The sequence below is a fragment of the Piliocolobus tephrosceles genome, chromosome 20, assembly GCF_002776525.5.
Source record: "Piliocolobus tephrosceles isolate RC106 chromosome 20, ASM277652v3, whole genome shotgun sequence".
Classification (NCBI taxonomy): Eukaryota; Metazoa; Chordata; class Mammalia; order Primates; family Cercopithecidae; genus Piliocolobus; species Piliocolobus tephrosceles.
In genome coordinates, this window is record NC_045453.1 from 17,777,080 (window position 1) to 17,801,290 (window position 24,211).

A 24,211-nucleotide genomic window follows, 5' to 3' on the forward strand; every position below is an offset into this window, starting at 1 on the left:
ACCCAGGCTGGAGTGTAGTAATGCGATCTCTGCTCACTGCAACCTCTGCCTCCTGGGTTCAAGCAATTCTTCTGCCTCAGCCTCCAGAGTAGCTGGGACCACAGGTGCACTCCACAACACCCGGCTAATTTTTGTATTTTTAGTAGAGATGAAGTTTCACCATATTGGTCAGGCTGATCTCGAACTCCTGACCTCAGGTGATCCACCCGCCTCGGGTGGGGTTTACAGGTATGAGCCACTGTGCCTGGCCTTATTCTCTGATTCTCTCTTCCAGTGTTCTGTCTCCACAAATGGCCCCACCATTCTGTTGCAAACGCCAAAATCGGAGGGTTTCCCTAGCCCTGCTGCCATACCACTTTCTCTCCTCCCATCTTCCAGAGAAAATCCACCAACATGACCTCCTACCAAATCGAAATCCACTTCCACTACCTAGTGGAATAAATCCAATAATTTGAGCTAAGCTCAACCCCTGTACTACCTTCTGCCGATTAACTGCATCTACCCTAGCCCTCCCGCAGTCTGTCCTCCACCATGCAGTCCTAAGGCTTCAAAATGCCTCTCTAATGTCTCATCCTTGCATAAATCCTGCAGTAGCTTCCCACTATTAGAATAAGGACCACTTTACATAGCCTAGGAGTCCCCGCATGATCTGCTCTCTGCCCTGTCATTCCCACGTAACAGTGTTTTACCTTCTCCGGGAGTGGGGTAGAATTCCATCACAACCTTTAAGACAGTCATATTGATAGCTGTGTGTCCCTCTCCTAGAAACATTAACCTATGAGAAGCGGAAGTTTTATTCCTCAAAGCCTCTCTGGAAAAGGCTGAATGATGTTAACTTTCAAAGATGAGTGATGGGCATGAGGAAGCTTATCACGTTGTGTTCATCAGAAATTTCTGAAGTACAAAACGAGTAGCCTCTTTGGGTTGTGCCGGCCCTACCCTCTGTGTCTTTACTAGCAAATCAAGTTGCTTGCCTTCTAGAGCTCAGGATGATATAAATCAGTTGTGACTGGATGTCATGAAACCTACCTCACATCAGTCCTGCCTGCTTATGAGGCAATAAAGGGGTACGGTGCCTCACTCTGAAACTGTCCCTTGACTGTGCCGATGGGGTTTGTCTAATTCTGCTTCAGCCTGGGTGTCTGATGGCTCAGACAAGACTCATCAAGAGAGCTCAGAGGTGGTGTGCTTAACACCGAATGCTGCTTAGCACTGTGTGATGGGAGCCAAGGGATGATCAGACCCCTTTGTCTGCTCTGCTCTGTGGAATCCTAAAACTCCACTTCCATAAGGTGAAAACCAGCCCAGGAAAGGGAGGCAGCCCTTGATGCTAGCTAGATCGTAAAGCACTCTCCAGCCTCACCCCATACCATGTTTTGTGAATTTCATCGGCCCTTTTAGGTCCCTGTACTCACTGGCCGTGCTCCCAATGAGGGCCTTATGCATGCCATTCTGTCCACGGTGCTTTCCCTCCCCTCTTCACTAGTTAACCTCCCTGTTTGGAACTCAATTCCAGCTTTACTTACTCAGGGACCCCCTTACCTCCACTGCATCAAATTTCCCCTTTTGGGCAGGGAAATCACTGACGACTACTTCACGACACTCAGGCAAGCTGCAATTTTACATGTATGGTAACTTCTTGGCTTCCCACTGGACTACCAGCCCTCTGAGAGCAGGGGCTGTGTCTGTTCACTGCTGTCTCCCTAGCACTATTCACAGTGCCTGGCCCATGCAGACATGTCAATAAATTTGTTCAGCAAATGAATGAATGCCCAGTAAGCAATAAGCTTTTATTATTACTACAAAGTTCCAGGTGCAAAGCTGAAAAGGCATAAATGAAAGCACAGCAGACACTGATGTAGAAGAAAGCCTTTTAATGCAACAGCTTAAACACACAATTCAACAAAATCAGTCAGTTCAAATTAACTTCAACATATTACAAAGAACTATGAAGACCGGAGAAGGCCACTGTTGGAGCAAAAAGCCAAGTCCCTGCCCAGAAAGCAGGACACTGACCAAGGAGGCCTCTCTCCCACTCCCACCTTGAGGAGGAACGGCCACAATCACTGGGCTCTTTCATCAGCCTAGATGCCTCTCTGCGGAAGGCAGCAGCACAGAGTCAAGGACAGCTGTCCAAGGGTCAGGGCTCCGCCTTCCCACCAAAGCAGGGCCTGAACAGAAGGCACTGGGGCTCAGACACAGGAAACTGTGCAAGGAAAGGACAGGACAGGGCAGGGACAGCAACTGTACACCTGGAGAGACTGCAGCCCTGGAGAACCAGCTCAACAGGCTGCTTTGGATCAGGGCCTTAGGTTTATCCCTCTCCTTCCACCCCTGCCCAGGAGCTCAGGTTGTTCAGATGAACTGCAGTGAGGTGGCGTCTGGGGAAGCCACAAGGGCAGCACTCAGTCTGCAGCACACTTGGGCAGGACAAAGCCAAATGCTTTGCTGATGAGGATCTGTTGGTGTGGTCAGCTAGCTGGGTCAGGGGAATGGAGACAGGGCTTCAGCTTCACGCTTAGCCCTAGTGGGGACCTTTCTGGAGCAACCACCATGTCTGTGTTTGACTACACTGAGCTTAATTTGAACAAGCAACGCCTCTTACAGGGTGGAAGGCCATCAAGGGGCTGAGGAGGGGCCTTCAGAGCTCACTTGGGGCATGCTAGGTTTCAGGAGCGGGCACAGAGCAGGTGGCCCGTGGCTTCTCTGGGTAAGGTCAGGCAGGGGTTCCGGCTGCCCTGTTGGGATTTTAGTGTAGGTTCTGCTTCACTTCCTGCCACAACTTCTGTGCAGGACCATTCCTAGGCTCAATCTGTAGGAGGTTGCTGATGTCTGCAAAGCTGGATTTATAGTCCTAATAAAGAAAAGACAGGAGTGTGGGGAAGGTTCCTGGACTGGGGTGGGGATAGCTGCTGAGGCAGCAAAGTGTTTGCAAACCCCAGCCCACAGGCCTGCTCTAAGTTATCCTGGGCTCAGGATGAGAAGTAAAAGCTGCAGATATTGCCTCAGCTTGGCTACACCCTATAAACGGTGGCACTGGCATAAATCTCTGTAGCTATGTTGGGACCTTTTAGCCAGGATTTTTTTTTTTTTTTTTTTACCTTGAGTGCTTTGTGGGCTTGAGCCCGTCTGTAGAATGCCTTCACGTTCTTTCCATCCAGCTTGAGGGCTTCTGTGCAGTCCTTCACTGCTTCCGTGTACTGCTTCAGGACCAAATAGCAGAGCGCTCTGAAGGGGAAAGACCATTTTGGAGGTTTCAGTCACTTCTTATGGGCCACCCACATGCCGTGGAGTAGTTTGAGAAGTGATCTCCAATTTGCTGAACACCTACTCTGTGCTGGCTACTTTATGTCTTCTTAAATCCTCACAACAATCCTAACCTTTTTCACAGATGAAACGTGCTGGCTCAGAAGGGTAAACAAACTTGGGCCAGGTACCGCCAGTACTGAGGGGCAGACCCAGGATTCAAATAGGCAGGGGGTTCGTTCACGGGACTCCAGATCTTGATCTCATCTAATTATATCATGCTGTACTGCACTCTCCTATACTGAGCTCTTTCAAGCAAAGAAAAGGTTTCCTGAAACCTTTCCCTTGACAGATTAAAAAATTATGTACTTTAAGGAAAAAAAAAAAACAAAAAACAACTACTGAACTCTAATATATAATGCTGACATGGGGTGAAATGTAAAGACATTTGCAATTTACTTTGAAGTGCATCAAAGACAATAATATAGACCAACAGATGGCTAAACAGTGATTAGGCAATGTAACAATACTAATTGGAGAATTTAGATGGTAGGTATATGAGTGTTCAATGTACAAATCTTTCAACTTTCCTATATTTTGAACATTTTCATAATAAAATGTTGGAAAAAAGTCATGTGCATCCATACAACAATATATTCTGCATCTGTGGGTTAAAAAAAGTGCATGTGTATGTGTATCTTCCTCATTCAGATCTAGTCCTTCTCTCCAAACACGGTCACTAAAAACAAAACAGTCAGATGTCTGGGCGCTCATTACATAAGTTCATCTGTTCCACCTCACTGTTTTCAGTGGGTGCAGGTATTCATTAACTTGGATGTAGCATAATTTGTTTTACCAATTTCCTATTGAGAGGTATTTTTCATTGTTTACAGTTTGTAAATAAATGATGCCGTGATGAACATCCTTGTGCAAGGGACTGCTGTATCCAAAGATACATGCATTTTAAAACCTGATTGGCCAGGTGCGGTGGCTCATGCTTATAATCCCAGCACTTTGGGAGGCCAAGGTGCGAAGATCACTTGAGCCCAGGAGTTCGAGATCAGCCTGGGCAACATAGGGAGACCCCATCTCTTAGAAAAAAAAGAAAATCTGATTGTTACTGCCAAAATGCTTTCCAAAAAAGCTGAATAGTTATTGTTTGGACGAACGGAGGCGGGATGGTGCACTTCCGGGTTCTTCTTCACCACCAACTCTTCCCGCATGCGCGAAAATGCAGCCGGCGCCCGGGAAGGTGCAGATCAACTGGGCATGCGCCAGGTGATGTCAATCCGAAGAGACCAAGATTTACCTGGTCGCACCTGTGGAACGCCCCCCTGACACGCCCGTGCCCCGCCTACTGCCCTCCCACTCCTAGAAAAGCTGCTGTCGGCCAGGGTCCCACGCGGCCTTCTCACAGCCCCACTCCTGTCGGGATGTCGGGACTGTGGGAACTCCGTCCGAGAGCCCCACGGGGGGACTCTGCCGGCCTCCTTCACCGGAGGCCGACAGACTTCTCCCCCACACCTTAGGTTACCAAAATAAACTTGCAGTTTTGCTCCTACACTTGCCTACCCGCTGGTTCTTTTGCACCCGCTGGGCTGGTCTTAGAAAAACAAATCAGTTGGTGCCGAAACCCGGGAGGAGACCCCTCCTCAGGCCTCTAGGGATTGAGGAACCTCCTCCTGCTTCCACACCGCAGACGGACCAGGACCCAAGACCCGCTTCCCTCACTCTCACTCACCTCTCACTCACCTCACTCTGGGGTAAGTGCCCTTGTCTCCTCTTTACCTCCCTCGGCCAAAATCCTGTGCAGGTCCGAGGTCCATTTTGAGCCACCAAGTGGCTCGGGAGACCCGTTCAGGACGGAGACATCCGCCTGAAGGTAATCTCCACTTTGGCTCCATGAGCCTCCAGTCTGTCTCTGCTGGTTCCAAAGGACGCTTTGAAGCCAGGCAGAGATCCACTTCCATTTCCATTGTGTCCATTGTGTCGGTAAAGAGGAAACAAATGGGAAACCCCCCAGTCCAAATTTCCAAAGAGCACCCCCTTAGGGTGCCTCCTAGACAATTTAAAAACCTTACAGCTCGAACAAGACCTTAGGAGGAAGCGGTTAATTTTCCTTTCCACTGTGGCGTGATCGACCTCAGCAATTTCTGCCAGCGGCTAGGCAAGTGGTCCGAAATTAATTACGTACAAGGCTTTTGGGCCTTAAGCTCTCGTCCCTATACTCCTCCTTCTCTCCACCCCCTCCTTCCTGCCCAGACTCCTCCTCCTCCCCCCATCCACACTCCTCCTTCCTCCTTATCTACTAGTAATCCACTCGGTCCCATGCCTCCTTTGGGGCCCCCAACTGGCTGTCTTGAGTCCCCTATCTCTGCCCACACCCTCCTACAGTGTCAGCACCTTTGCGAGAGGTGGCTGGGGCAGAGGGGGTAGTCAGAGTACATGTCCCTTTTTCATTGGCCGATCTTTCCAAAATTGAGAAGCGTTTAGGTGATTTCTCAGCTAATCCTACCATATACATAAAGGAATTTAGATACGTTTGTTAGGCCTATGACTTAACTTGGCATGACCTCCAGGTTATCCTAACCTCTACCCTAAACTGACTGAGGTTCTAACCCAGTATACCCGGTTAGATCCGGCCTCCCCCACAGGGGTCACCATTTTGGCGTCTTATTTCATTTCTCAATCAGCTCCTGACATTCGTAAAAATCTTCAAAAGGTAGAGGATGGTCCTCAGACACCAATACAAGACCTAGTTAAATTAGCCTTTAAGGTCTATAACTCCGGAGAGGAGACGGCAGGCTCGCCTTGAACAGAAGTTACAGCTCCTGGCAGCGGCTTTACAGCCCAGTCGTAACCCCAGGCCAGAGAGCACATACTCCGCAGACTCCAAGGCTACAAAAGAAGCCTTCCTGCTATAAGTGCGGCAAGGCAGGACACTATGCCAACAGGTGTCCGCAAGGTCCCCGAGCCCCAACGCAGCCTTGCTATAAGTGCAAGGCATCAGGACATTAGGCCAGTGAATGTCCTAACCCTCGTCCACCAGCAACCCCCTGCCCTGCTTGCCAGCAGGGAGGACACTAGAAGTCTGATTGCCCCACCCTGAGAACAGGTGCTGCGTCTCCACGTGACCCCCTTTCCCAGGATCCTGGGAGCTCCTTCCAGCTCCTACATCTGGACGACAACTGAAGGTGCCGAGACTCGGCGACCCCCATCACCCTCGCCGAGCCACGGGTAACTCTCCTGGTAGCCGGTAAGACAATTACTTTTTTAATCAACAGCGAGGCTACCTATTCTGTTTTGCCATCCTTCTCTGGACCTAGCATTCCATCCAATATCTCTGTAGTAGGAGTAAGTGGAAAGCCATCCACTCCACGAAAAACTCCACTCCTTAATTGCTGCCTGGCCAACAACTACTTTGCGCACTCGTTCCTCATTCCCAGCTAAAAAGGGCCCCTACCGAAAGCAATCAGTGGAAATCAGTTTGGCTTTCCCCCACTCTCCTCAAACTTACTAAATTTTCTTAACTACCTCATACTCCCCAACCTTGCCAGGACCATCCTTCTGGGTTTTGCCCATATTCCAACAAATGCTTCCATTCCTCATTCCTATACTAACACTGTGCCTTATTTTATTTTTCATCCGTGCGTCCAAATACCAACCATAGGCCCCGACCTTAACAATGCCCCTTAACAGCAGGAAGTAGCCAGACAGACCACGGCGCCCCTTTATCACTATTATCAATAAAAGGTTGGACTGTTTGGATGAACGGAGGCGGGATGGTGCACTTCCAGGTTCTTCTTCACCACCAACTCTTCCCGCGCGCGCGAAAATGCAGCCGGCGCCCAGGAAGATGCAGATCAACTGGGCATGCGCCAGGTGACGTCAATCCAAAGACACCAAGATTTACCTGGTCGCACCTGTGGAACGCCCCCCTGACACGCCCGTGCCCCGCCTATTGCCCTCCCACTCCTAGAAAAGCCGCTGTCGGCCAGGGTCCCACGCGGCCTTCTCATAGCCCCACTCCTGTCGGGATGTCGGGACTGTGGGAACTCCGTCCGAGAGCCCCACGGGGGGACTCTGCCGGCCTCCTTCACCGGAGGCCGACAGACTTCTCCCCCACACCTTAGGTTACCAAAATAAACTTGCAGTTTTGCTCCTACACTTGCCTACCCGCTGGTTCTTTTGCGCCCGCTGGGCTGGTCTTAGAAAAAACAAATCAATTGACAGAGCCTATCCTACAACTGTACCAACTTTGGGTCTTAAATTTTAATGTTTGCCAATATGGAAACAGTATCTCACTGTCTTAGTTGCTTAGTTGTGGGTAAAGCTGAACATCTTTACATAAGGGTTTTTAATCTTATGAAATCAAACTTCTCTTAACTTTAACGACTTCTGTAACATTTTTTTCCCTTCACATAAGAATACCTTCCCCACTGCAAGATAGTTAATCCATGTGTTCTTCTATAACTTAATGGTTTCACTTTTTACATTCCAAACTGTGATCCACTTAGAATTTACTTTAAAATAAGAAGGTAGGATTCATGTTTAACTCTAACCTGGCTAACCCAACACCTCTTATTAAATAATCTCTCTTTGCCCCAGACTTTATCATACACCAGATTCTCTCATGTTAGTGTTCTCATTTTTTTCTAACAAACTTACCATGAATTTAAAGAAGAAAATTCGACTAGTCCTTTGATATTACATGGAATTTATAAATTAACAGAGAGAAAAACCTTCTTGTAACAACTTAAAAGACAGGCACAAATTCTTTGGCACTCCTCCCACTGAGAGGCGGAGGGGTATCTGCTCTCTCTCTTTGAATTCAGGCAGGCTCTGTGACTGCTCTGACCAACAGAGGACAGAGGAAGGGACACGATGTGACTTCCAAGGTTAGGTCATAATAGGCCTTGCAGCTTCCACCTTGGTCTCTGGAAACACTCGCTCTTGGAGCCTTGAACTGACAGGGAAGAAGCCACCTACTCTGAGGCCACCATGCTCTCAGGAAGCTCACGCCAGCACACATGAAAAGGCTGCTAAGAAAGTGGAAAGAGGTGCCAGCTTGCTCTAGCAGTTCCATCGCCCAGCCATTTGAGTCAGGCAGCCCGGCTGCCAGACAATCGAGGAAGAAGGCTTTAGAGGATTCCAGCCCCAGCTACCATCTTGCTGACCCTGCATGAAAGACCCCAAATGAGAACCGCCCTTCCCTAATTCCTGACTCATAAATTACAAGCAAAATAAAATGGTTGTTGTAAACCACCAAGTTTTAGAATAGTAGCCCCTGTTTTGAACTTTGAACACAGAGGAATTCCTTTTTTTTTTTGGAGACAGAGTCTCGCTCTGTCCCCAGGCTGGAGTGCAGTGGCATGATCACAGCTCACTGCAACCTCCGCCTCCTGGGTTCAAGCGATTCTCCCACTTCAGCCTCCCGAGCAGCTGGGATTATAGGTACGCACCACCATGCCCAGCTAACTTTTGTATTTTTTGGTAGAGATGGGGTTTCAGCATGTTGGCCAGGCTGGTCTTAAACTCCTGACCTCAAGTGATCTGCCCACCTCGGCCTCCCAAAGTGCTGGGATTACAGGCATGAGCCACCATGCCCAGCCTGAACATAGAGGAATTCTAAGGAAACTAAAGTTTCTTCCCCATGGGCTTGGCAATTTTAAGAAATAGCCAAGTGTCTGGGACGTAGAGGAACCACAGTGAAAGCATTATGCACTGTATTGTGACTTCAGAATAGAAAGGTAGTGATTACTAGGGGCATGTGAGACTTCTCAAGACTATATTTAAGATGATCAAAATGCGTAACTTCAGGTAATAAAATAAACACCCTTGACTTTTGGTAAATGAGCTGACTCTGTATCCAGCCAGAAGGGTTTTAATTACAAAGGGGTTGGGAAATAACACAAGTGAGTGAAAGGGAAATAGGCCTTGGAGTCGCAAAGATCTGGCTTAAATCCCAGCCATCAAGTATTAGTTGTTTAACTTTGTGGTCATTAATTCATCTTTCTGAGCCTGATTAGGTAACACAGGACAATGACCTAAGCTGAAGGACTGCTGTGAGTACAAATGAGATTCTTATGAGCTGTTTCAGGGCTGGCAAGTTGTAGGTGCTATGCACTCAGATGTCACCTGCACAAAGGGAGCCAAAGTAAGCCAAAGCCTAGGCACTGTGTCGTTCAGATGGGCGTACATGAGGGGGGGCATTAGACTATGTTCAAGACGTTCCAGGATGTGGTAAAATGTTAGCCACAACGCCTACAAATTCAGTTTTGTCATTAGTCCTCTAGATTATAAACCCAATGCAATCACAACCAAAAGCTGTCCAACAAGACATTTTTTGGAATTTGCCAAATGATCTGAAAATTTAGCTAGAAGAACAAACATGGGCAAATACTAGGAATGCTCTGATTAAGAAGAATGAAGAAAAGACCAGCCTTATAAGATATTATAAAGCAAAAGTAATTAAAACAGTGTGGCACAGACACCTGCATGAAGAACGGTATCTAAACAAGACAAAACACAGCTCCAAATGTGGCAATGATCCAGAAAAATGAGTTAATGGAGGTGTCTAGCAGCATAAGGTAAGCAATGTGAAAGAGGGCCCAGAGATAGAGGAGTTAGAAGATGCCGCACAAATATGAAACAAATAGGCTGCAGGCTTCTTTTTCAAATTAGCCTGGCAGACTGAGGCCCCTCTGGTCCAATCAGCAATAAAACCACATAAAACCACAGGTGCAAAATTCCAAAATATAAGCTTTAAAATTACAAGTTATCTTTCCAACTCATTGGGCAGCAAAACCTGATCTGAACTGACATGAAGCTACTTAGTTTCTCTATTCCACCCCATGTGAACGTGGAATTTCCAAGTTTCACTGGCAGAAATACTTCTGCAAGCTGCCCCAGATACTGCTGGAGTGTTACATAATTCAGACCATATTACCTCACTGAAGTAGAAAACACTTTTTTTTTTTGTGACAATCAAGTCTCGCTCTGTCACCCAGGCTGGAGCGCAGTGGCGCGATCTTGGCTCACTGTAACCCCTGCCTCCTGGATTCATGTGATTCTCCTGCCTCAGCCTCCTGAGTAGCTGGGATCACAGGCATGTGCCACGGCGCCCAGCTGATTTTTTGTATTTTCAGTAGAGATGGCGTTTTGCCGTGTTGGCCAGGCTGGTCTCGAACTCCTGACCTCAAGTGATCCTCCCGCCTCAGCCTCCCAAAGTGTTGGGATTACAGGCATTGAGCCACCGTGGCTGGAAAACACATTTTATCGCAAGAGTTTGGAATAAAGAACAATGTGTCTACATTAGATCCAAGATTTTTGAACTAGAGAGTGATACGTGTATGCTGATAGGGAAGGATAAACAGATTTATAACATTTTATAATAAATGTTTTATACTAAGCATTTGGTTTTGATATGGTCTCTTGCTGAATGTTTCAAGGTTCTGAGAGTAAAAGTAACAGGAAGCTCTTGTTGAAGTCAGATTCCAATTCTGGTGCCAACATTTACTGGCTGGGTGAGTTGAAGGCAAAACCCTTCCTTCTCTGAGCCTCAATTTTCTCAACACTAAAACAGAAAGACCACCTGTAATACCTCCGAGCATTGTTGCAGAACAGTCCCTCCTACACAGTGAAGGGACCGCGCCCTGGCTCCTAGGCTCTGTCAGTGATCACTGACGGCAGCTCCTGGTGCAGGGCTTTCTACAGTCCCACAAGTCTAACCCTTCAGGCTAGACTGTACCCATCCTTCTTGCTCTCAGGCCAGGCAATGGTTACCTCACACTTTGGCTTCTGGGCCAGTGCTCTCAGACAGAAATGGTGCCAAAATTTCTAACAGGAGGGTCTTGGAGAAGGGTAGGGAGCAGCGTGGTGGGGTGGAGAGGCTAAGAGGCTTGTGTTAGGGTTGTGTTGCAGAGCAAGCACACTGCTTTTACTTACATTATATGCTTATGAAAATTCTGGGGACAGGGGCCAACAAAGCCCAGGCTACCATTTGGCATCCCTCAGTTTCTACCCTTTTGAGATAATGAATGCCACTGGTCATGTCTAGCTCACAACATGGATGCATGTTTTCAGCCATAACATACTTGACTAAATGCTAGGGATGAGGGGCCCATTGCAGTCCAAGAGAAGACTATGGAACAAAACATCCAGTGTCCTGAAATGCCCCAGGCCAGCAGCTATGTAGGAGATACCTGTTGCTGTATGTGGCAGATTCCAGGTTACTACACAAGAGGCTTTCACTGTACTTCTCAATAGCTTTCTTATGGTTTCCCTTCTTTACAAGCTCATTGCCTTCTTCCTTCAGAACTTTGGCTTTCTCCACATCCCCAGCAGAAGGCACTAGATACAAATTCAGAAGAGGAAAAAAAACCATGGAGCAGCACCCAACTGAGATCAGTGAGATCTCTTCAGCATCATCCCTTCCAAATGGTTTACAATCCTCTCTCCCAGCGATTTCCTCCACTGTTGTAAATCATCCTTCCTGATTAATGACTTCCCCAAATTAATAGCTTCTGGGCAATTCAACAGTTTTTCATCAAGAAGTTGGGGACTCCTGACATAAATACATTTTTGCATGCACATAAAAATATATAAATGATAAAAAGCAACCCAGGTTCTAGCCTTGTCACTGCCTCTTGGTAGATGGAAGATCTTGTGTGACCTACAGAACTTTTGGACCTCAATTTCCTCACCAATAAAATGAAGCAATACTAATTCCACCAATGGCTATTTTCAGGGTCAAATCTGAGAGTATGTAAGAAAGTACAGAACACATTATATACTTAAAGCAGGACAAGAAGTAAATAAATATTAATAAATACACATCTGGTAAAGAAAGGGTATAGTTTCTGGGCTATGGGAAAAAGGGAGAAGAGCCTGCTATTCCTCATCTCTGGTTTGGGCTGAGCCTGTGAGTATCCTCCCTCATCTAACACATGCAGCTCTGCTCCAGCCTTCAAGGAGAGGAAGCAGAGAGAACAAGGTGAAATCCAAGCTGCTCAACTTGGTGTTCAGGCCCTTCGCTGCTTGGCCCCAATTAATTATTCCAGCCTCGGCTCCATATCATCTGCTTTTTAAATTTTTTAGAACTATGTTTATAAAATACTAAATACTTATGAGCAGGGTAAGATTATAGGTTTACACCATGAATTCATCACCCAGTTAAAGAAAAGCCACATAGCTAGGACCTTTGAAGTCCTGGGGGACCCTCCTCAATTCAATCCACTGCTGGAGGAAACTTTTATCCCCAATTCTGTGCTTCTTTCCCACCTTTTAAAACCGTTTAACTGTATACAATAGTACCCACAGACCAGTTTTGGTTTGCTTTGTTTCCAAACTTCATACAGAAGTTTTCAAACTTCATACAGAAGAATAAGTAAGTCTGTGTATTATTTTATGACTTGGTTTTTCTTTTCCCCCTTGACGTTATACTCCTGAGATTCATCTGTGTTGATGCACAGACCTGTAGCTCCTTCATTTTCATTGCTGCAATACCACAGCTAAATTGTCCATTCTCCCATTTATGGAGATCTGGGTTATCTCCAGTTGTTTTTTTGCTATCACAGTCTTCTATGAACATTCCTGTGTATATCTCCCTGTGCACAAACACACGGGTTTCTCTCGAAGTAGGGCTTCAGCTTCACTGGCATCCTACAACACACCACTCTGCAGTCATCCTTATTTCCACTCTTCCTCCCATGCACTTTCATTCCCCAACTCTCTCCACTGTCTCTGCCAACGATTCTTCCTCCCTTCCCAGCTGATGACCTCCTTCTTCGAGGTCCAGCTCAAGGCTCCACCTCCACTGCCACCCCTTCTGAGTCTTTCCCCAACTCCTTCACACACTTAAGTCAGTTTCTATCCTGAAATCCTCAAACACTAAGACTCTAAAGCACGTGTTCCTCTTCCTTGTGTTTTAAAACACTGTTGACATGTCTCAGTCCCTCATTTGACGGAGAGGTCCCTGAGGGCCAAGACTACCTGTCCTCTCTGTGTCACACTGCTTAGCATACACGTGGCTAGGAACACATGGCTCAGTGACCCTGAAAGAATGAAATCAATGGCAGGTGCACTGATGCCATCAGGTTCATTAGCACCCCACATTTTCATCCTAGAGAAGAGTGGGGAACACTTACCAGGCTCCCACAAACCAGAGTGAATGTGACCCATTCCCAAACAGGGGTTCTCCTATAGAAGGTGAGTAACTCTTGTCCTCCCCCAATACCTAAAGGTCACTTACACATGGCAGGACTCCATCTCTGATCCCTTCTGCACCTCTAGCCTGAATCTCTAGCTTGCTGGGCTGGACCATTCGCCTGGAACATTAAAAGAGCTTCCTAGTGCCTGACAAATGGCCTCTTCCTTTCACACAGTTGAAGTGAGGAGTCTCCTGTTTTTGGCTGCCCAGCCTGGATCTTTCTCTTCTTCATGCTTCTCCAGGGATTCACACAGTGTACATGCTCCTGGGAAGCGTCACTCTCTAGCTCTGGAGGTGGGGCAGGTGCCTCAGAGGTGACCTACCCACAAATTCTCATCCCCCGGTTATGGTGTGTACTTCAGGGAATGGCCTGTGACCATGAAGACCAGAATAGATTGAGAAATCGATTGAGAAAATATGTGAGCTAGAGTTTTTTGGGGAAAAAAAAATCCTGTCTTTTCCTAGTGAGCTATCAGAGAAAGACTTTCTTTCTCTGGGTCATGAGGCATGGGGTATGAATGTGAGGAAGGGAACTGCTATAGCTATTTTGCTACTAGGAGGGAAGCTTGCCAAAGACAAAGCTGACACACAACAGAAAAGAAAGCTGAGATAAGTACAGAAAAATGGAGTTAGTCTGTTAATACAGTGAGCTGCTGGAGTAAACCTTGCCTGAATTCTCTCTGGATTTTTCAGTTTTATGAGCCAATAAATTCCCTATACTATTTTTACCATGTTGAGCTTTCTGTTTTTGCAACCAAAAACATCCTAAGTACTATAACCCAAGTACTACCAGAGGAAAGAGAAGGGAACTCACACTGCATGCCTATGTGCCAGGCTGGGGGTTTTACGTGTCTTATGTCATTCAGTCCTCACGGTTGTGAGGAAGACTTTATCATCCCCCTCACTATACAGCTGAGAAAACAATCTCTAAGAGATGAAGACTTCTATTTTGTTTTATACTTTGTTCCTAAGATTATTTTTATAACTCAGCTAAACAATGCCAATTTTTGCAGGACTAATCTAGAGAAAACAGATAACAGGAGATTGCAAGACTCTGGGCAGGGTGTCACAGCTCACCTCTGTTCTTTGTAGCTGTGGTTTCTTTGGATTTGCTTTTAGCCATCTCTTTGTGGTTCTCCGAAGGCAAGGAATTCCACCTCTTCTGAGCTGAGACAGGCACCAAGGGGATAGAGGGCAGCTTCAGGCGCCATTCAGGCCCAAGCGAGTCCATGAGAGCTCTGGTCATTCTGGAAAGGAAGGCAGGATTGCAGGGAGGTTTCCAGCTGGGTCAAGAAGATATTTCTCCTTTCACACACCCATGGGAGGTAGGCCTTTTCAGAAGAGCCAGAGCTGCCACCCTCCCTCTGGTCAGAACCACTTCTTTAGCTCCTCCAACATGCTGCAATACAGGAACAGAAGTCTGCCACCCATGAACGCCATCTCAGATCAGTCACCATGACACTCCTTGAGCTTGGTCAAACTATATTACCTTTAAAGTGGGGATCTGTTGCTTGTTAAGGATACTTAAACCGTGATCCAAAAAGACTATACTTTCTCCAAGAAAGAATCGTACATTTTATTTCATATTTTATCAATGAATCGAGTACACAACCATGCAAGCACCTGACATTTGTTTAATGCTCAGGCTTTTTAAAAAATGCAAAGCTTACGTCATTCTCAAATCTTACAACTCCTCGGGGTTCCCAATTCCCTAGGCTAATGTGGCCTGTGAGATCTGGTCCCCACCCTTTCCTGTCCCCCTTCACTGTGAGCCACATTTCCTTCTGATCCTTCTGTTCAAGACTTTGCACATGCTTTTTCCTCTACCCAGAACAATCATTTCCATTTTGGAAAAAGATTGCCACCTTCCAGGCCCGGCTAACTCCAACTTATTCTTTAGATTTCAGCTTAAAATGCCACCCAGCAACCAAGTTCATTCTGTCAACTGATCTCCAGCACCTGGTATATCACCTGGCAACCACCAGGGCCCAATCGGTTATGTGTTGAATGAATGAATAAAGCTAACTGTATACTTTTTCTGCTCCTACAGCCACGTTTCCTATATTATAAGAATAAAAACCACAGACTGATATCACTACAAATTCCAAGATGTCTTGGGATAGGCTGTTTTCCTGGCGGCCAAGCAAGTGATTTCAAACATCTACTCTCCTCAAACCTGTTCCCTGGCCCTTCCCCTTTTTTAGAGCAAATTTCCTCACACCCCAAATACAAACCTACCTGCCTGGGTGCCCAATCCTTCCTATTTCTCTTTTGTCACAATAGAAGAGACAATGGGACTAATCCACCTAGGCTCTGGATCCCATCTCCAATGTTATATATAATGTTATATGTAAACATTAAAATGTTATATATATTTACATTTATTCTTCTGATCTTACCTCTTTCAGGGACCACACCCAGGCAGCACCTCCCTCTCCCACATCTTCATCCCTCCTACTAACTCCAACCATCAGCATTTAAGTCCCTTTAACTTTTTCCTCACCTAATAAAACCATACTGGACACCCCTTGCCATCACAGCTACACTCCCTAGCCTCCCTTCAAGCCTGACTTTCTGAAAGCATTGCCCTCTGGCCCCCGATCCCACTGACCAGCTTCCATCAGAGCCACCGGTGACTTCATTGCTAAACCTTTAATGTACGCTCTTTGGAACACCTGACACTAATGGTGTCTCCATCCTTCTTGTAGTACTTCTTCCCTTGGGACATAACTGCCCTGTTTCCTTCCACCTCTCCAGCTGCTGTTCCTCTGTAAGTTCCTCAAATGCTGGAGTTTCTCAAAGCTCCATCCTCTTCCCACTTGCTGTGACGTTCTTTTTCTCTCTCACAGCCCTAATCTACCTCTATGCTGATGACCCTCAAATCCGTATGTCTGGCCTGTATTTTCTTCCTTTGCTCCATGTGAATACCCAACCATCTTAATTACATCTCTAGTCTCATGTCCCACAGTCACCTCCGACTGAATGTCAACAATCTGAGTGTCTTCTTCTATTCCTCCCTTCTTGCTATCCTGCAACCACTAAAGCTTGTTGATATACTTCCTACACGTCCCCTGACTGGTCCCATTGTTTTCTCTCCACCCTCTCCCTGGATTGCTGCATGGCTCCCTTCCACCCTGTTGCCCTTCATATCATCCCTCAATATGGCAGCAAAGAGTTTTTCTCTAAAATACAACTCTGCTCATATTGCTCCACTGCTACAGACCTTTTCATAAAGCCTCACTTGCTCAGGATTAAGTCCAAGCCCCTGAACACTGGGTCTTGTGTGACTTGGCCTCATCAACCTGTCCCAAGCTGAGCTCCTGCCTGCAGCACCACGTGAAACCAACTTCTTACAATTCCTGTGATCTGTCATGCTTGCTCACCCTTGCACACGCTGCTCTGTCTTCCGGCGGGCCCCCTACCCCGTATCTCTCAATCTTAGCTCACCTCCTCTAAAAGGTTCTCTCTGGCCTCCCCTTCTCCCTCTCAGCTAGCTAGGTGGCTCCTTTCTGGCCTCAGAGCCCCCTGTCCTGCCTCCTACCATGGCGCTTATCATGTACTGTGCTTGCCTATTACTGACTGGTGTCCTCCTTGAGTACCAGGACCTCTATGAGGGCAGGAACAGGTATGTGTCAGTCATCAGCCCACGTCCTAGAGCAAAGTCTGTCAAGTAATTGGTAGATTTTGTGGAATCAGATAAATTAAAAAGGAGGCAAAGAGAAAACAAAGAATGCTGGCAGACAAGCCAGCAATAAAGCACTAAATACATGCCATGAAGTCCTGTTAAGGGTTTGCTATTTGTGTAGCGTTTGGCTTTCTAGCTGCACACGCAGAGGGGAAACATGATCAGTTATACAAATGGCAATATACATGAGATAAAAGCCAATTACTGCTCAGAGACCAGAAAGGAACTGCACCTGGGGAACCTCTTGGAGGGGTCACAGTGCAACATACTGAACCATGACCACAAACCATATCCTTTTAGGCTTGTCATAGCTGCTTGGGCTTGTGTCTTGTTCTTCCAATTAGAGTTAGCGCTTTAAAGATAAGTGGGGTCTGTATCTCTCTCATTTTGGTATCCCCCACTGAACCTGGCACAATACCTGAAACAGCGCACAATAAATAGTACTGTGTACATAGATGCTGTGAGGCACATGTAGGCAAAAATCAAATCAATCTCAGTAATTTGGACTCCCTGAAAACCTGCTAAATACAAAAGCAGATTTTCCTTTCACACCTTCTCTTACGTGCCCATTGGGAGTTTTCTAAGTGTAGCCAAAGGGATCCCCTCAGAAGACAGACAAGGCAATGGCCGGCAGCCAATCAAGGACAGGGAGTTGCTGTGGAGACCACCTGCTGTGAATGGAGCTCACCTGTTGATGCCTTCTAGGGCTGACGTCACACTATTATCAATCTGCAGCACAGTCTTATAGTCAACATAGGCCATAGGGTACCTCTCCAGAGCCTCATAAGCAGATGCTCGCCGCAGCAGGGGCTTAATGCTGAAGGGAACCAACACCAGTGCTCTAGAATAGGAGGCAAAAATGTCAACTGGCTGGCTGCTGAGCCACCAGGGTTTCCCTACAGTTTCTTCCAGGCAGGGTTATCTGGAGCACTCAGCGTACAGCAAGTAATTTCTGGCTGAGAGACACGGCTAAAAATGCCAAACCTCAGAACAGGGATTTTTCAACTTAGACTGAAGTGAGGAGGGGAAAGAGGGCAGAGAAACATGAATTTTGTTAAATGTGCATGCACATGCATCAATTTTCATAGTTTCAATTGCCCCCAAATCAAGAACAAACGCTTCATGGCTTTCACGCTACTATGTGTTTTTACAGCTGTGGTCTGGTGGGAATAATAAACAAGCTTTGAAGTCAGATAGGGTGGTGTCTGAATTCCACCTCTGCCGCTAACTATGTGACCCAGATAAATCACTTTACTGCCCCAACCCTCAGCAACTAAGTTCTGGCCTGGGACACATGGTAAACGTACCCCACAGGTTGGTCGTGAACATTCAAAGAGAAAAATCTAGCACAGGGCCTGGTACAAATTAATTCAATACAGGCTCCGTGAGTATGCTCACACCCCTCCTGCTCTCCTGGCTATCACCAGGGCATGAATCTAAAGCAATGTCAGAGGACAACAGATCTGAGAACACATTTCAGGTAAATGTGAGAGTTTAATGATGATAAAAGAATATTAGACTGGCTTGAAGAAAAAGAGGTATGAAACATTGTTCAGTGTCCTCTAAAACTGATCATTCATGAATACCATTTTTTTCCTTTCTCCTTGCTTCTTCTGAGATGTCTATTAACCTCTATTCCTCCTTCTTTCCTTTGCTCCCGTCCCCTCACATACTCCTATCCCTGAAAAACACCTGGGCAAGCCAGTTACTGGTCTGCAACTCCACCTCATCCCCAGGTTTCAAATCTCACAGACTTTAAGGCCTACTTCTAACTGCCCATCCCACTCCTGTTTCGGCAGCGGAGCCAAGACTCCAAAGACACAAGTCAGGGGCCATAAGGACCAAGTAGAGATTCCCATTCTCAGTAACCTGGTGAAACTCAGTGACACTTTCTTAATATCTGTCCCAGATGTAATTGATGGGATCCTTCCAAAGAAGAAACAAGCCAGATTAACCCAGCCTCCTCTTCTGAGATGCTCAGACATCCCAAAGTTACCCTCAGCCACTTACGAAGTGCAATCTTTGATGCAGTCTCTGCAGTTTCCATCCTTCAAGTGACAAGCTGCGCGGTTGGAATAGAGAACACTTTCTTCTTCTGGGTCTGAAGAACCTGCCCAGGTAGAGTGGGAAGAGGATCAGTCCGGGAAATGGGTGCCTCAGGGCACTAGGATACATTTCATACTCAGAGCTCTTTGGGCTTTGTGTTAAGGCAGTAGAGATAACTATAACCTGATCAGGCTTGTTGGTCCGCTGGGCTGGCGTGTTTGTCATTCTTATGTGACAGCAAGGACACTGAGCTTTCTGCCATTCAAAGGGAACCAAGTATCTCCTCATTCACTCATTCCAGCACTGAACTTGGTAACACACAAAAGATATACATGAAATACTAGCTTCTGCCTCAAAGAAATCTGTGCTGTAACTACTTGGGTTTGGGTGGGTAAGTGGATGGATGGGTGTGTATTTTATTATAAAAAGCATTTAAATCCAACAAAGAAAGAGAGAAAGAAGGAAGGAGAGGAAGGAAAGGATGGCGAGGAAGGGGAGGAAGGAAATAAAAGAAAGAGAACAAGATGATAAATGCCATGATAAACGGATTGACCAAAAGTTGTAGGGACACGAAAGACTCGTGAAAGACATGAAACTAGTTTTACCTCGTCAAGCCAGAGAGGACTTTGTCAGGGAAATGATAACTGAGCTGGGTGTGATGGGAGTACGAGAACTTTTATCAGGAAAAAGCCTTAAGCTACCCCACGGGGAGAATTATTAGACATTTTCCTAAAGGCAGTCCTTACCCTCAGGAATCGCAGAGGCTCAAGTCCTTCACTGTGGCCACAATGATCTTTATTTATTTATTTTTGAGACAGAGTCCCACTCTGTTACCCCGGCTGGAGTGCAGTGGAGTGATCTCCGCTCGCTGCAACTCTGCCTCCTGGGTTCAAGCGATTCTCCTGCCTCAGCCTCCTGAGGAGCTGGAGTTACAGGCACCCACCACCACGTCTGGTAGAGACAGGGTTTCACCATGTTGGCCAAGCTGGTCTTGAACTCCTGACCTCAGCAATCCACCCACCTCAGCCTCCCAAAGTATTGGGATTACAGGCATGAGCCACCGTGCCCAACCAATAATGATTTTTATTTTTAAAGGTAATTTTCAACCACTTCAGACCACTAGTGTGGGACATAATTTTAAAAAGAATTGAAAACAGGTCTCTCTTTGAAAATTTTGAAACATACAGAAAACCATTACCTCAGAATCCACCACTAGATTTAGCACATGTTATATTAGTTCCCAACTTAATTTTTAGAGACAGGGTCTCACTCTGTTGCCCAGGCTGGAGTGTAGTGGCGCGATCAGAGCTCACTGCAGCCTCAAACTCTTGGGCTCAAGCAATCTTCCCAGCTCAGCCTCGCAAGCAGATAGGACTACAGGTGTGTACCACCATGCCCAGTTAATTTTTAAATTTTTTGTAGAGACAGAGTTCCACTGTGTTGTTGCCCAGGTTGGTCTTGAATGCCCAGCCTCAAGAAATCCTCCTACTTTGGCCTCCCAAAGTGTTGGGATTATAGGCATGAGCCATGGCACCCAGCCCTTAAAATTTTTTTTGATAAGTTAAAACTCCAGCCATCCCAATCCTTATCCCTGTGCTCCCTCCCCAGACTCCCAGAGGCCAGAATAATCCTGAAGTTGGTATGTAACATTTTCAAGCATGTTTGTCTACATTTATGTGTGTGTGTGTGTGTGTATGTGTGTTAACAGGTAAGATACCATTTTATGTCTATTAAAGCATTTCCTAAGAGGTATCATACTGCCTATCCTTCTGCAACTTGCTTTTTTCACTAAGTATCCTGTTGCCATGTTGATATTTGATATCTTTCATTCAATACCAACAATAACAAGTGTTTTCCCCTCTTGTTTTGCCAGGCCCAGAGGTGGAAAGTACAAAGAATAGTAAAATACATCCTTGCCCTTAAGGAGCTAAGTATAAGTACCCAGAACCTGTAATCCATCTTGAGTCACCAGAGTATGGTTGCTCAGAAACAGCAGTGGTGCGGCGGAAAGGGCATCAACCCTGCCATCCTGACAGTCACTCTGACCACGCGTGCCCACCTACCACATGAGGACATCACTTCACAGACTTGCTGGAAGGGTTCATTGTGTTAGCCTGTTCCCTGAGTTCTCTTCATGATCAAGAAGACTGATCAGAGAAATGAAAAGACTTGCCCAAAATTACCTAGAAAATCTGTAGCGGCAGCAGCAGAACCAAACTCTGGTCCTTGCTAAATCTAGATACCAGGCTAGTTTTCCTATGGACCCAGAATTAACCCATACAAACGTACAAGCTTTTCCAGACCAGCTGTGGTGAGATGAATGAAAATGACAGCAACATCAGTACCTCGGCTTCCTCAGCAACTTCATCAAGGAAGGCTGACATGAGGAAGGAGGCCTAAAGGAGAGTTTTCTAGAAAAAAGAAGAGGGCAAAGGAGTGACTTGAAACTGCAAAAAGTGCAGACAAAAAAAAAAAAAAAAAAAAAAAGCAGGAAATCTGGAGAGGATGTGAGGTCTAGCAAAATGATTAAAAATTTGGACTTAGCATCAAAATCAGACATCCATATTCAAATCATGGCTCTTCCATGTCCTCACTGTGTAATCCAAAGGGAGCCAATTTAACTCTCTTGAACTCCTCCTTTCTAAGCGTCTTATCCACAGGGCCATAATAAAGACCAAAGTAGATCATGTCTAAAATGTCCAGCACATGGTAAAGCATTCAACAGATGCTAGCCAAGAAAAGGAGAAAAAAGGAAGGCGGCAAAGGGAAATAGGTACTGAACGGTGACACACAGAAACCAGGATCCAAGATTCCTTTCAAAAGTCAAGGCTTTAACCAGTGAGGGTTTCTGATTAACTCACTCTGTAGAAGGGGCTTTGGGCAAAGGCCTGCGGTATGCTGACGAAAGCTGGACGCTGGGAGAACTGGTAAGCACATGCTATTCTTCTGTTTCCAACTCTCCAGTAGCTTCCCATCCAGTAGCTTTCATGCCAAGCTTCCAGTTTGGCATGAAATCCAAACTCCTCAGCAGGGTTAAAACCCCTTCACAATAAATAAGGGTCTGCCTTCCTAACTGACCTCATGTCCTCCATTCCCTGCCCTGGCTCACTATGCTTTGACCCCTGAAACACACCATGTTTATATCGTCTGGGGGGCCTTTCTCATTGCAGTTCCCTTCAGGACCGAAAGCCTTGTGCGCTTGCCTTCCCATCATTTAGACATCACCTTAAATATCACTTGTTCAGAGATGCTGCCGTTGATCTCCCACTCCAGTCAACTCTATCGCATCACCCTATTTGTCTTCTTCCTAACCCTGATTATCCCACAGGTCTCCTTTACTTACTAACTCGCTTAAGACTCACGCCCTCCCCACTGCCCCCACAAGAATGCGCTGTCCTTGAGAGAAGGGACTTCTTGTGTCTTGTTACACAGGAGGTATTTTAACAGCTATTCAACAAATACTAACTGAAAAATGAGTCGCTGCGGGGGAGGAGGGTTTAGCTCTATCCTTAGGGCTCAGAACGAGGCCTAAATAACTTAGGAAGGGGCCAACAGGGCAGTTAACAAGCAGGTGGAAAGAAAGAGCCGAGAAGTTTCTGGTAGGATGCCGGAGTCGGAAGGGGCTGGAAGGGTGGGGGGGTGGGGGCCGCGCAGGACCGCTGGCCGCGGGCAGCGCGAGGCCCGGGCAGTGGTTGCGGGGGTTGGAGGAGCAGGCCCGGGGTGAGAAGGGGGCCGGGGTCGTACCTTGTGCCTGCAGCACCCGCAGCGCGCGGCCGTAGAGCGCGGAGGCCTCGGCGTACTGGCCGTTGCGGAAACTCTCATTGCCGGCAGCGCGGAGCTTCTCCACAGAGTCTGGGAATTTGGGGGTCATCCCGGCGCCAGGCCAGCGAGTTGGGGTCGTCTTCCGTCCGTCCTCGTGTGGTGCCGAGCAGCGTCCGGACAGAAGCGCTGCCGGCGAATATCTCCGCCCCACAGCGAACCCAGCGGCGAGGGGGCGGGCCGGAGGCGGGGCCTGCGAGACCTGGAGGCCCGGAGCGCCCCGCCCTCTGCGCGTGCTCGGTTTGGAATTTAGACTCCCCTTGCACGCCGGGCGGCTGCATGCTCTGGGCTCCCTGGGTTGCTAGAAGGCTGTGGATGACGCAGGGAGGGAGGCCGGCCCCGCTATCAGGGAGATTATGTCCTAGTGGGGTCCCCACAGGCAATTAACTGATAAGCAAACGAAGACTCTAATTTCATGTGATTAGTGCTGTAAAGAAAACAAAACAGGATAATGCAGTGGAAAGTGACCATGTGTGGGCTATTTTAAATAAGGGGATGAGGGAAAGCCTTTCTCAGGGGGTAATAATTGAGCTGAGACCAGACAAGATTTAGGGAATGCTATTCCAGCTAGAGGGATGGTAAGTGCAAAGGTTCCAAGGCTAGAAAGTACCTGGCACCTAGTGCTCTATAGATATTTATTTAATAAATGAATGCACAGGTGGATTGATGGTGTCAAAGTCAACATATAGAGATGAATCTCTAAAGTTTAAATATTTTATTTGGGAATCAAGAATTGCAATTCAGGGCTTACACACAGACCGGGTTGTCTTTGGTATGTCAGAAGAACAAAGAGGTTTGGAGATTTTATAAAACAGAAATGTTACATATTGCTCTTCAAGGAAGTTTACTGGCACTAGTAAAGTGGGGGTTTATCAGCTTCTTGGGGGGCTGGCAAGCTTTGATTGGTAAGTGATAGCGGTAGATAAAACTCAGAATTATAGCAGGCTGTTTCAGTAGCTATTAGATAAAACTGGTTTTAGGTTACAGCAGGCAGTTTTAGCAGCCAGGCTTGCAAAAAATTACTTTTTTGGAGCAATGTTATATGCCCTGAGTATTTGTTCCCCTGGCTTTTCAATTCTGTCTTAGTTGGATATGACAAGAATGACCCAATTTGTATGATCAACTTTCAGAGTGGATGAAGATCTTTCACGGACGGTGATTTCAATTTATCTCCAGCCTCATCTGAGGTCTCTATGTCCCACGCA

At 46.7% G+C, this 24,211-nt stretch overlaps 2 protein-coding genes across 5 annotated transcripts in view; one reads left to right on the plus strand and one right to left on the minus strand.

The window, feature by feature from the left end:
* The window catches only part of PABPC1L (poly(A) binding protein cytoplasmic 1 like), a 36,875-nt gene extending 32,534 nt beyond the window's left edge, over positions 1–4,341 (plus strand). Inside the window, exon 15 of the mRNA XM_031934709.1 lies at positions 275–4,341. The gene's annotated coding sequence lies outside the window, so the exon portion shown is untranslated. The remainder of the gene's footprint in view (positions 1–274) is intronic.
* On the minus strand, positions 1,766–23,251 carry TOMM34 (translocase of outer mitochondrial membrane 34). Of its 4 annotated transcripts, none has more exons than XM_023227862.2 (7): positions 22,932–23,251; positions 19,152–19,251; positions 17,830–17,982; positions 14,534–14,703; positions 11,451–11,598; positions 3,102–3,228; positions 1,766–2,854 (listed from the first exon to the last, which is right to left on the minus strand). In XM_023227862.2, the coding sequence occupies exons 1-7, from the start codon at positions 23,056–23,058 to the stop codon at positions 2,750–2,752; spliced, it is 930 nt and encodes a 309-aa protein (XP_023083630.2). In that variant the 5' UTR covers positions 23,059–23,251; the 3' UTR covers positions 1,766–2,749. The 4 variants fall into 4 exon arrangements, with proteins under 4 accessions (XP_023083630.2, XP_023083633.2, XP_023083631.2 ...); XM_023227863.2 differs by having other exon boundaries at positions 1,855–2,171; XM_023227864.2 differs by having other exon boundaries at positions 1,855–2,206.
* Between the last annotated feature and the right edge of the window lie 960 nt (positions 23,252–24,211).